Raw genomic sequence first — 14027 nt, 5'->3', positions numbered from 1 at the left:
CAGGAGCTGTCTCTGAGCCAATGTGCAAGGGCACTGAGGAGCTCCAACTCTGTAAATGGGGTGTTTTAGGATTCACTGTGGCCTGTAGTGAATGACAGGACTTTCCCTTCCAGCCACCGTTTGAGAGTGTGAATGGGTTAGGGGTAATTCTCAGACGCAGAGGATCGAGCAAAGTGCTTAGCAATCGCATTTGCTTCGGTAGATAACACGCCATTTATGGTAACACCGGGAACACCTGTTGGGGTCTGGTACCAGACAGAGATTTGATCTGTGTCCAGGGTTGGGAAGGTGATGTATGGCACCCAATGGTCGAGACTTATCTCACCCAACACTCCAGCTTCCATTGTTGGATAAGTTGGCGAATGCGGGAATGGAGCCGTTTAAAGGCTATGAGGTGCTCCAGGGAAATGTGTTGCTTTGTTGCTGTAGAGCTTGTCAATGCTCCTTAATTGCTTCAGTGACTTCCAGCGACCACCAAGGGACTGCCTTAAGCTGGCAGCACCCTTAAGAGCGAGGGATTGCGTTTCCTGCCGCAGAAACAATTGTTATTGTCACCTGCTCAACCATTACACCGATGTTACCGTGTAGGGGAGAATGAACGGTGAGAGCAGAAGTGAAAGTTTCCCAGTACAGCTTGCTTAAAGCCCTTCTGGGCAGGCGTCCATGGGCGTGACACCGGGGCAGTGACAGGAAGATGGGGAAGGGTTCACTACCACATAGGTCGTCATGTGCTTTCCAGTGTATAGATGGGAGAAGTATTGGGTTGCAAATTGATAAATCAATGGCCGAGTAACTACCTCGAGCCACACTGAAATGTTTGGCAGCCTCAGTATTTAAGAGGCAGAGGTCAAACTGAGACAGTACAGTTACAAGATCTCTGCCTCGGCCAGTAAGCACTGTGCCACCCCATAAGAGGTTATGGGCGTTAAAATCTCCCAAAAGTAGAAAAGGTTTAGGGAGTTGATCAATCAGTGTAGCTAATACATTCAGGGGTACTGCACCATCTGGAGGAAGATATACATTGCAGACAGTTATTTCCTGCACTGTCCTCATTCTGACAGCCACAGCTTCAAGACGGGTTTCAAGGGGCACGGTGTCACTACAGACTGAGTTTAGGACAAACGAAAACTCCATCTGACACTCAATTATAGTCGCTACGGTTCCTGTAATACCCTTTATAGCTGCGGAGGGCAGGGGTCCGCATTGCCAGGAACCACGTTTCCTGGAGGGCAATGCAGATAGTAGATGTGAAGCTTAACAGTTGCCGTAGCTCAGCCAGGCAGTGAAAAAAACTGCCGCAATTCCACTGGAGGATGACATCATCACAAGACTGGGAAGGCATGGAACATTCAATGAGGCAGTTTACACCTCAGGGTCACCTGCTGCCACCGACTTATTGCCTGAGCAGTCTATATCCACTGTCTGAGGATGTCAGATGCAGAGCTTGTATGTAGCAGTGGTGTGGGTGCCACCGCAATTTCCTTGGTCTTAGGGGGTCTTCTTTTTACATTTCTCTCGTTGGTCCTTGGGTTTCCCTGATGAGAGGACCTCTGCTTTTGAGCTCTTTAGTCACTGGCGAGTGTCATCTTTCCCACTGGCAGAAAGCTTGGCAAGGGAGTGACCCAAGGGACCCCTTCCTAGCGAGAGGAGCCGAAGAGGACTTAAGCTTCTCCAGCTTAGAAGTGGGGACAGATGTCCCCGATAGTTAAGGGAGGGGGGGAGGGGGGGGGGTTGCTCCTGAAGGAGATGGTGCATGAGCAACAGGGAGGGAAATGCACCACCACAATCGAGGGGCAGGTGTAGTCTTCGGGCTTGGGGTTGGCAGAGCTGATGGAGCCAGAACTGTTGTAATGGCAGTGTAAGATGATGTCATGTGTACAGGATGCAGGCATTCAAATTTTCTCTTAGCCTCAGTGTAGTTCAGCCGGTCCAGGGTCTTGTACTCCATGATTTCCCTTTCTTTCTGGAGAATCCTGCAGTCTGGTGAGCAAGGCGAATGCTGCTCTCCGCAGCTGACACAGACAGATGGGAGACGGGGCACATGGAGTACTGGGATGTGATGGGCGTCCACAATCTCAACATGTGACGCTGGAAGTACAGCGGGATGACATATGGCCAAACGTCCAGGATTTAAAGCACCGCATCAGGGGAGGGATATAGGGCTTTATATCACACCGGTAGACCATCACCTTGACCTCCTCGGGTAATGTGCCACCCTTGAAGGCTTGAAGCCCAAGATGCAGGCACCGGCGACAACCTGATTATACCTCTGAGCCCACTGGACACACCAGACACTGTACACCTCGCCACTCTAAATTGGTGCACAGCTCATCGTCAGACTGCAAAAGAAGGTCTCTGTGAAATATGATACCCTGGACCATATATAAGCTCCTGTGGGGCATGATGGTTACAGAAATCCCCCAACTTGTCATAAGCAAGTAACATCCGTGACTGGGCAGAGGATGCTGTTTTGATCAAGACTGAGCCAGATCTCATTTTTGACAATCCCTCCACCTTCCCAAACTTGTCCTCTAAATGATCAACAAAAAACTGAGGCTTCATCGTCATGAAAGATTCCCCATCAGCTCTCTAACATACAAGATCCGCTGACATCCTTAGCCTGGTGTTCTTCTCATGGTGCGGCCAGGGAGGGGAATGATTTGGGGTCGTACTTCTGTGTGCTGAATTCAGCTCGTGAACGCTTAGAGACTGCTGGTGTTGTTAATGGCGCAGGCATCAGCAGAGTGATCCCTGTGTGGTCAGGGGGCTACAACCAACAGGTTACATGGTGGCCCCACCACAAAGGACTGGCTACTGTGCTAGATATCAAGTGCAAAGAAGTCCATGGTTGCTTGGATGGTTTAAAGGCGGGAGAAGCGACCAAACTGCGAGGTCATCAATCCCTTGTTCCTAATAAAACAATGCCACAACTGTGAGAATAAAACGGACCAAACATATAACGCAAAACGGAAAGAAAGGAAAAACCACAAGAACGAAATGAGGGCAAAGAACACTAAAAGGAACAAAAGAGGACAAGAAAACAACAGAGATGCTAGAAACGGAAGAGAGTAAAACATGAAAGCAGATTACAGTGGCTGGAAAACCACGAGAATAAAAAGGGAAAGCCAGCCACTCTGCAACACATTGAAACCTCCACCCTAACAGCACTAGGGTCAAGGACGCAAAGGGGCAAAGGACATGCGCTAAAACCTACATAGAAGTATAAAACCCACTCTCACAGATAAAACATAGAACTAAAGCTGCTGTGGAGCATTGTCACCCTACACCATGGGCAGGGTGCTGGGAAAGTTAAAAGTCTGCTGCAGAGCAGCTAAAAGTGGGCAGTCCAGCAAGAGGTGGACGACTGTCATTTGGGAGCACAGTGACACTGAGGTGGGTCCTCACGACGGAGTTGGTAACCATGCGTTAGCCACGTATGGCCAATTCTGAGCCGGCAGAGAACAACTGATTCCCTAGGAGAGGCCTGCATGGAAGACTTCCACATATTCATAGTCTCCTTAATGACACACAGTTTGTTGTGCATGCTGTTACGCCATTCCATCTCCCAAAGCTGGTAAACCCTGCGATGTAAGACAGAACGCACGTCAGCTTCGGAGATGCCTATCTCCAGAAGCGGTTTCTGTGTTGCCTTTTTGGCCAGCCTGTCAGCAAGTTCACTGCCGGGGATTTCGACGTGTCCTGGGGTCCACACAAATAACACAGAACAATGGGACTGTTCCAGGGCATAGATGGACTCCTGAATGCACGCTACTAGTGGGTGGCGAGGGTAGCACTGGTCGATAGCTTGTAGGCTGCTCAATGAGTCAGTACACAGGAGAAATGACTCGCCAGGGCATGAGCAGATAAACTCGAGAGCACGAGATATGGCTGCCAGCTCTGCAGTGAAAACATGGCAGCCAACTGGCAAGGAGTGCTGCTCAGTATATCCTCCATGAACATATGCGATGCCTTTGTGACCACGAGCCATTGAGCCGTCGGTGTAAACCGCTTCAGAGCCCCGGAACACGTCAAGAATCGAGAGGAAATGACAGCGGAGAGCAGCAGGATTAATGGAGTCATTAGGGGCACGCAAAAGGTCCAGACGAAGCTGTGGCCGAGGCGTACACCATGGAGGTGTACGTGAACGGACTACAAGTAGAGGTGGTAAAGGGAAGGACTCCAGTTGGGAGAGAAGGGACCACATGCGAACCGCAATCGTTAGCCCCTATCTGGGGAAAAGTTTGAAGAACGGAGGTCATACCCTACAGGGGACCATCACATAAAGGCCAAAACACATGAAACTCCTTTTAATCGCCTCTTACGACAGGCAGGAATACCTCAGGCCTATTCTTAACCCTGGACACGCAGGAGGACTGGGGACCCGTGCTCGCCGCAGGAGGTACGTGCCCCTCAGTGTTTTGAAACTATTTGCTTAAGTGATACTTTTAATATGTTCTGTACAATATTTTTCACTGATAATTCATTTAAACAATATTTTTCAATAAAGATTCATTTTTTTAACCTACTTATGAAATGATAAAGGTTGCTAATTCTGCATAGAGACAACTGTAAAAAAGTAATTTTATGGGGAGAGGCGGAGGGGAGGAGGGGTGGAAAGAGAGCTTTGGCATTTTTGTTAAAAGCTTTGGCAGTTTTGGCAAGAGCACACAATCACCTCCATACAGCTCTGGTCACAAAGTCCAATTTCAGTCACAATAGCTACACTGCTCGTCCCATCAATCACTCTAGCGGACTACCATTACACAGTCCAATTTTAGCCACAGTAACTACACAGAGTCTCCCAGCAATCAGTGTAGTAAACTCCCATCACAGTGTTCAATTTCAGCCACAATAACTGCACAGCTTGTACCATATCACTGTAGCGAACACCCAGGCACTGTCCAATTTCTGGAACAATAACTATGCAGCTAATCACAGTAAGAGCTCAGAGCAAAGTGAGGTTGTATCAGACATTCTGCATAAAGAGGAATTAAATATTTTCAGCCCTCATATGTTTACCGAGAGACTAAACAAAAAATCAGTTCAAAATATAAAATCCTAAATGTGCTAACTTATTAATTTTTAAAGAAAAATACGGATGATGAAACTGGCTGCTGAACTATACCTGAAGCATGACTGAACTGGCGACTCTTCAAGCTCTCGGGTGCACACCATGGAAATGGAACCTTCTTGTGTTCAGTCATGATGTAGCAATCTTCATGGTGTGGGAGGGCTCGCATCAAGCCAAAGTCTCCGATCTTGACACGATCAACTGAGGCGAGCAGCACATTACGGCATGCCAAGTCTCTGTGGATGAATCGTTTCGATTCCAGGTATGCCATGCCTGTGGCCACTTGAACTGCATACTCCCACAATGCTGAAACAACCAGAGAATGTGGAAAATTTGTACTACCTTTGAAAGTACCACTACGTTGATACAAAATAGCACATCTCTTTAGCGCTCTAGATGTTTAAAAGTTGCAGAAGGTAATTCAAAATGTCTTTAAACTCATTTTAGTGCATCTAGAGAGAGAGAGAGAGAGAGAGAGAGAGAGAGAGAGAGAGAGAGAGAGAGAGACTTTGATATTCGACCCTACTGATAGTGATGTGTCCATCATGTCAGATCTTAAGCTTGCTCAGGCCCTGGGCCTTCGATTGTATTCCAGGGTGTATATGTGGACAAGGAAAAAAAAATTCTTGGATTTCCCAGTTGAAAACACACTTTCTCCCGGGTGAAAATACACTTTTCCCTTGTTAAATGACAGTATATTTTTTCTCGGAACTGTAAAATTTATCAGTACTTTGAATGGTTATGGTTTTAACACCAGCATAGAATTTTTCAGCCCTCTAGAAAACAAAACTCAGAAAAAAAGACCACGTACTCTGCACATTTTCGTATTACGAAAGTATAAATTCGAAATCCACAAAACACCGCATATTACTTTCCGAAGCATTGAAATCGAGATTGCAGTGCGTTTTGTAAGCCACTCATAGCTCGTGTCATGTGATCTTGCCACCTGATACAGGGGATATTCAGAGCTTAGGACACTTGATGCAGTCAGCCAATAGCTTATCACTGTTAAGTAGCGTGTACACACAAATAGGAAAAGTTAATGATGTAAATTAATATACACAGTGTTGCTACAAGAAAAGCAGAGCTTTCACATATAATATTGGTCTCGACGATTAATAAGCTGCAATAGAAGCTAAAGTTTCACGTATAATGTTTATCTTTTTTGCGCGTGTTACACTTTAAGATACATCACACAAATGTGCCAGTAAAATTTTTAATACCGACATAAATATCTGATCTTCTGGGCTCGAAATTTTTACTAAATGGCCATCCTCAAACAGTTGATTTTTAGATGAGAGTCAAATGCTCTGTGATTTAAGAAAAAGAAATTCATCGCACATTCTCTCACTTATTTCATTTTGCGTAAAAGGAAATTTACTTTGAAAGTAAAGCTTTTCAATCAATCATTCGCAATATTTTCCCACGACCTTTAAAAAAGAGGTTCATTTCAGCAGTTACCCGAAAGCGCCAGATAACAGGCTTTACTGCGCTTGCGCAGCTATGGTGATGCAGGAAGCCCGTATATTCATACGTGTAAACCATTTAAAGATCTTACATTATGTCACAAAAGAAACAAGACATCAGAGGAATTTCGTGAAGCATACTAAAATGCATAATTCGGCTTCAAGTGGACATTCATAAGTCCAGATTCGGTTGTAAATTTTCTTGGACTACCACTACTGCATTATCTCATTTTTGGTTCTTTATTATGGCATAATGCCATACGTGCTAGAAGATGAAAACATGCTCTTTTCAAATGCAGAGAACAGCTGGAACTATTGTGGAATTAAACACTTCATTTCAAATAAATTGACTGCCTCAGCGGAAAAGATTAATAAAGCCATGTTTCTTTAGCAAACTGACAAAAATAACTTCATTGTTCTGCAAGGCAATTAATGCTTGACTGAAATTGCCGCCCGGGGCAGATACCCCTGTTTGCTACCAGTGAATATGGCAGCTTGCGCACACCAGTAAAATTTTTCCAGATAGCATCTTGCTGCTTGCTTATACAGCTAACAACCACACTTTTGTAGCCAGAAGGGAGAAGGTACATGTGTGACTCAACTGCGCACGCGTGTGGGCCCGCTCACAAATGCTCACAAGAATCTAATGTAAACTGTTCTGACATCATGCTCATCAGACGCAATTTGTTGTTATGAAGCACTGCATAGTCTACCTAAAGCCTTTTTACACATTTTGCTACTGGCAAACGCTTGTATGAGCACTGTGTTTCGTTGTGCACATGGCGCATTTCCCTTGCAACTTAAGTTTTATTTTAGTTTTTTTTCTCTCATTCATGTTTTATTGCTGCAGTATTATTTTGCAGCAGAGGGATGCAGTAATATCCTTTGTTAGAGTATTATTTCTTACCAGTCAAAATAACAAAAATTTAACTGAAAACTAAAACAAAAATATATCCCGGAATTCTAAAAAATCCCAGGTTTTCCCGTTTTCTACCGGATGAAAAAATTCCCCGGGTATTTCCCGGTTTTCTCCCGCATGAAAAAATTCCCGGGTCGTATACACCCTATATTCAGAATAGCAAGTAACCTACCAGTCAAAATTTCACCTTCAAGACCACCACATCCACCAGAGAAAACAATGACAATAACATGTACAATGACAATGACCATTTCACACCTGCTACTTGATAAAAGCCTCCTCCAAAACTTACTTTGCTTTATCAACTTCAACTACACACGCCCATGTGAATGGGCAGCAAGGTATAAGAAGGAACACGAGGCACTCAGTGTGTTCGCCTGGGGGCTCAACTACAGAGTGTTGTGCCCATAGGGGAAAAAACGGTGTCTGCCATCTGGGCGCAGAGGTCATACTTTGATTATTTCAGTGAATGGCAGAGGAGCTTGAGATGAGCAGCCTTACTCAAAGAGTTTTGATGAAGCATTGTCTCTAGAACTCATCGAGGCCCCCTGATTCTCACTCAAGTACAAGGATTGAAACGGACACTTCAAATGTTCTGTGACAAGCTTGACTGCAACTTTTTGCAGATGCAGTTACCCAGACAGGTGACTGTGTAGGTGGCACACAATGTTGGTTGGTTTTATGTTAGGCAACTCTCAATCCAGTATACATAACAATAACTGTGGGGGACCTGTAAGTGACAGTACAAGATCCAAAGAAATGTACAACACAGGCAAGACTATTAAAATCTTAGTGATTCATTGTCAAAGCATTCACAACAAAGTGTCAAGAGTCTGAAGCCCTCTTAAAAATCAATGCAGCTCACATAACACTAGGTACAGAAACTTTGTTAGAACCCAAAATTGACAGAAGTGAGATCTATGGAGAAAATCTAAGTGCATTTACACAGAATAGACTATTGCCAAATGGAGGTAGTGTATTTGCTCAGCAGACAAGAAACTAAAACGCACTGAGACAGAAACCAAAGCTGCATTCAAGATTGTCTAGGCAGAGCTCACACGGAGTAGTCACGGGATGGGGCTCACTGAGTTGGCTCAAACAATGTGAGATGCAGGAGGTAGTTGCCCCTTTCAAGTTACTAAAATATCTCACCTGAGGGGGCCACAGCAAAAAATAAAATACTGTCTAAAGATTTTCGAGTGGTCTGAGGAATTTTTGAGCAACAGTTGTGTAAGTCAGTGGCATGGTACAGTGGTCAAGCAAACCGACTGCCAACTCGTCAATTCGGGTTCGATTCCCATTGCTAGTGTGATTTTTTTTTGTCCCCATTCTTTTCATTCCTTGCAATGTTGACTTATTAATTACAAAAATTTCAGTATATTCAAACAGTTCAATTTACATACATTTAGTTATGATTACTTAATTTTAACATTTTTAAAAAATTGAGTTACATAATGGGGTGAAGTTTTGAATGAAAGTAAAATTTCCAAGAACTACAGCAATTAATTATCTGTATTTTATTTACTATTAGATTTACATTATATTTTTAAGGTGATAATCATCAAAGAAATATTTAAGACATACATATTGTACACAGCATGCACATTTTTATGAAAGCCATTGAGCAAGAACTTTTTTCCAGAATATGCTTCAGCAGAAGGGATACTTAATTCAAGGTTTTCACTGAAGGTCTTTCCTTGATGCATACCAAGCATAACAAATAACTGGGGAGAAAGCAAGAGCACTGAATTGATGCTGCATGATTGCTGAGGAGAAAACAGGAGCACTGAATTGATGCTGCATGATTGCTGGGGAGAAAACAGGAGCACTGAATTGATGCTGCATGATTGCTGGGGAGAAAACAGGAGCACTGAGTTGATGCTGTACGATAAAATGTATTTTCTTGATGATAATTCTTGCTATTGTTCAGGAGCACTTTGCAGCCTTTTAATTCAATTTTTGATTTGGAGATAGAAATATACATCAGAGGGTTGAGCAAGAGGAGTACATTTGGGTGGAATAATTTTCAGAGTATACATTACTTCATCTCCCTCACTGATGAATGTCTCTTCATATAATCTCAAATCTGCTTGGCCATCCTACAAGTCAGTCAATAGAAGGAATTTGCCGTTAGCCACATAAGTTTTTAATGTTGTTTCCAAGAATTTTTCATTAACGTCTTTTGATAGATTTTCTGACTTGAGCAAGTAACAATATTCTTATATTATTCTAATTTCTTGACAGTACTAACAGTTCAAGGACCGAACGCATTTCCATGAGAGTGTGCATGTCCATATTGTCTCTTTCTGACAAAGGTCTAACAATGGAAAATTCAGGATGGAATGTAACAAACAATACCAGAGAAAGAAAGTTGCTACTCACCATATAGCGGAGATGCCAAGTCGCAATAGGCACAACAAAAAGATTTAAACAATTATAGCTTTCGGCCAATAAGGCCTTTGTCAGCAGTAGGCACACATACACACATGCATACACACACTCAGGCAGTGTGGTTTCAGCTCTCCGAGACTGCAGACGTGTGTGCAAGTTGCGTTTGCATTTGCGTTTGCGTGTGCGTCTGTGTACTGCTGACAAAGGCCTTAATGGCCAAAAGCTATAATTGTATGAATCTTTTTGTTGTGCCTATCGCGACTCAGCATCTCTACTGTATGGTGAGTAGCAACTTTCTTTCTCTGGTATTCTGACAAAGGACTTGTTGTCCAGCAGCTCAGTTTCTGACAGTCTTTTTGTTATGCCTTTCTGTGACTCAGGATCTCCGCTATGTGGTGAGAAGAAATTATCCTTTTTATAATCTTCTTTTGACTCTTGCAATCCTGGGTCCTTTTATATACGTTGAGCCATAATGGGTTCCAGACTGGTCAGTGAAAATTATGTAATCAACATTGAAATTTGGTACTACATGTCTGCTGTACACAAAAATTCTCTACTGCTTCCATTGTTTCTTCCAAAATTGCAATATCATTTATAATAATGAATTTGGTGGTTTTCAGCTATCTTGAATGTTTAGTTTTGAAGCTTTTCACCCAGATATCACTACATATAAACTGAAATTTTTCTGGCCAACGTGAGAATGAGACTGCTATTGCCCATTGCTCTAATGTTCTCAACACCACACACACACACACACACACACACACACACACAATCCTCTGTTTCTGAGCTAAAGACTGCAATTTTGTCATTAGAAAGTACCACGTTGTTCTATTTCCTCTCCTTAAAAAAATTTAAAAAATAAAAAAAAATCAGTAGGGAGGAAGGGGGGGGAGGGAGGGAGGGAGAAAGAGAAAATGAGAGAGAGAAAGAATCCATATACTTCATCATAAATATTTCATCAGGATCAGTGTATTACATGAACATCATCATTCACGATGAAACCAGGAGCCACAATTTCCAATAACCTGCTCTTCAATTGAAGACCCCTAAGTGATAGTTCCCACACCCAGCAACATATTGCAACACCTATTTCTAAGTTTTTACATTTGAGGGATAGTCTGTTTCTCCGTGCTTGATCCACAGCTATGCTAAAAGACCCCCCAGACACAGGATTGTCAGTGATAATAACTTTTTCTTTACATACTCAAAAAGTGTAATGAAAGCACTGGTGAAATTTGTTTATAAAACTTTATCAATAGCTGTACTTTTAATATTTACACCCGTCACTTCACTGGTAGAAAACTGTTGCTGATTTCCCATATTCCAAAAAAAAATAAGTTACTACCAAAAATCACTGCGGACCCATGGCAAGATGCTGTTCAGAACTATGGTGACCAATACAAAATGTAGGTAAATAGTTGAAATCACAGACTGTCAGAAATGTATCAGTTGAAACAATTTCTGTTAAAATACATGAATAAATTAAAGTTATCATAACTAAATTGAGTATATTAATTTTATGTACAGGCATTGAACTGTTTAAATATATTTAAATTTTATAATTAATAATTTAACATCACAACACATGCACGCGCGTGCATGCCCCCTCCCCCCCCAACACACACACACACACACACACACACACACACACACCCCCCCCCCCCCCCCCCCCCCCCCCCGAGTGTGTGTGTGTGTGTGTGTGTGTGTGTGTGTGTGTGTGTGTGTGTGTCAAAGCAAGCTAGGCTCTTTATTTCCTCTCTTGTTTTGTCATCTGCCTCCTTAAACTCATTTTTTTCATTTTTGTCTAATTACCATTAACATACATGAGTATAATCTGCATTTTCATAAATGAGAAAGGTTGACCCTCAGTCTTCAGAAATATAGCACCAGATCTAGTTTAGAGCTTAGTTTTGTGTTTGTAATCAATTTCATAATTTATTTTGACTATTCCTAGTAAATAACTTTTGTTATAGGGTGAAATCAGCAATTGTTTCGTGACTCAGATTCTATGGTTGAGTTACAAACAAACATAAATTGTGTACTAATTATAAACATTTGGAAGAACTACTAGGATTCTTGAAATATTTATTTGGCTCTATTCAAAAATATGTCAGCAAAGCCAGATCTTATTTAATTCCAAAATAGTTACCATATTACATAACTATATCCATTAAAAAAATGAAATGAAATGTCGTGTGGCTAGGGCCTCCCGTCGGGTAGACCGTTCGCCTGGTGCAGGTCTTTCGATTTGACACCACTTCGGCGACCTGCGCGTCGATGGGGATGAAATAATGATGATTGGGACAACACAACACCCAGTCCCTGAGCGGAGAAAATCTCCGACCCCAGCCGGGAATCGAACCCGGGCCTTAGGATTGACAGACTGTCACGCTGACCACTCAGCTACCGGGGGCGGACACTATATCCATTAATTTCATCATTTAAACAAATAATTCAGCCGAACTTTCGTGTTAGAAGGAACTGTTAAAAAGAAGGAATTTTTCGGTGGATTCAGTTAATTGAATGAGTTATGTTTTAATTGTAATTTCCGTAACTTAAACGCCAATCAATGTATAGTTTCAGTGCCTATTATTGTGAGGATATATAAAAGCCCAATTTTTGGTCCCGAGACAGTCAATCCACAGTCGGTTTTCAGAGGGAAATTATGTACTGTTGCAAGTGGAATTAGTGTAACACAAGTACGTCGTGTGTTAAAACAATGAAAGTGTCTGTTCAATTTATTTGATAAACAGTGTCACATGTACCTTATTATTCTGCAAGAACTGTGAACTGTGTGGTTAGGTATTTACTGCTCATAGATTTTCGACAGCAAACTATTGTAGCAGCATGTTGATGTTTGCCTGTAACCTAGTAATGAGGCTTAAAATTTAGCAACAGTGAACTGGCCATGTAACTGTGTAATATTGGGGGGTTGTCAACAGTGAAAGTAAAGAACTATGAAACGCAACTGTGCAACTGTCAGCTACATCATTTACAGCAGTCAGTGTTGAACTTCTACCCTCCATTTTTCAGCCAGTATAACAATGCAGTACGTCGACACTGAGGACTATCAACGAAGAAATAAAGTAGGCGAACGTCACATATGCAAACATAGCTCGCACACACACGACCACTGTCTCTGGCATCTGAGGCCAGACCGCAAGCAACTGCATGTGATGTGAGAAGCAATCTGAGTTGTGGAGGTAAGGAGGAGGCTAGTGCGGGGAGGCTGAGGGATAGCAGGGTAAGGGTGGAGGATGGTAGAGTGCCACTTGTGGGATCAGGGATATGATGGGGACAGGGTAGGTCAGTTAGGCGGTGAGACAGTGGGCTGAGAGGGGGCAGTAAAGGAGAGAAGTACAGGAAGGGAAACATGGATGTGTTTGTGGGATAGAAGGCAGTGTAGTGCTGGAGTGATAGCAGGGAAGGGGATAGATGGGTGAAGGACAGAAACTAACTGACGTTGAGGCCAGGGGGGCTACAGGATACGGGAACATAAGCTACATTGCACAGAGAGCTCCTACTCGCACAGTTCAGAAAAACTGATGTCCATACGAAGGATCCAGATGGTGGGGGACTATGAAGCAGTGAATGAAGAAATTTGTGTTGGGCGGCATGCTCAGCAACTGGGTGGTCCAGCTGTCTCTTGGCACAGTTTGGCGATGACCATTCATGCAGACAGACAGCTTGTTGGTTCCCATGTCAGCAACACAGAATGCAGCACACTAGTTGCAGATTAGCTTGTAGATCACATGACCGCATCCACTGATAGCCCTGTCTTTGATGGGATAGGCAATGCTTGTCACCGAACATGAATATGTTGAGGCGAGATGATGTGCATTATAGGCCTTGCATCTAGGCCTATGGCAGGGATATGAGCCATGAGGCAAATGGCTGGGAGCAGGGATCAAGTAAGGATGGATACTTCTTGTTTCAGCGCACGATAAGACGTAGTCGAAACAATGCCACAGAATGTTATTCAGATGCTGCAGTGCAGGGCGGTTCTGAGTCAGGAGTATACAATGGTACCTTGGGAGGTGGTGGGGCAGGTTCGAATCCTGCCTCGGGCATGGATGTGTGTGATGTCCTTAGGTTAGTTAGGTTTAAGTAGTTCTAAGTTCTAGGGGACTGATGACCACAGCTGTTAAGTCCCATAGTGCTCAGAGCCATTTGAACC

General features: G+C 43.1%; 1 protein-coding gene across 2 annotated transcripts in view; it reads right to left on the bottom strand.

The window, feature by feature from the left end:
* Positions 1 to 14027, bottom strand: part of LOC124788228 (activated Cdc42 kinase Ack) — a 499253-nt gene that overhangs the window by 337920 nt on the left and 147306 nt on the right. For both annotated transcript variants that reach the window (XM_047255411.1, XM_047255410.1), the window contains exon 6: positions 5126 to 5377. In XM_047255411.1, the coding sequence (XP_047111367.1) occupies positions 5126 to 5377 (252 nt within the window). The remainder of the gene's footprint in view (positions 1 to 5125; positions 5378 to 14027) is intronic.

This window comes from Schistocerca piceifrons, chromosome 3 (assembly GCF_021461385.2).
Source record: "Schistocerca piceifrons isolate TAMUIC-IGC-003096 chromosome 3, iqSchPice1.1, whole genome shotgun sequence".
Lineage (NCBI taxonomy): Eukaryota > Metazoa > Arthropoda > Insecta > Orthoptera > Acrididae > Schistocerca > Schistocerca piceifrons.
Note: the sequence above shows the minus strand (reverse complement) of the source record. Positions and strands in the feature narration are given on the sequence as shown.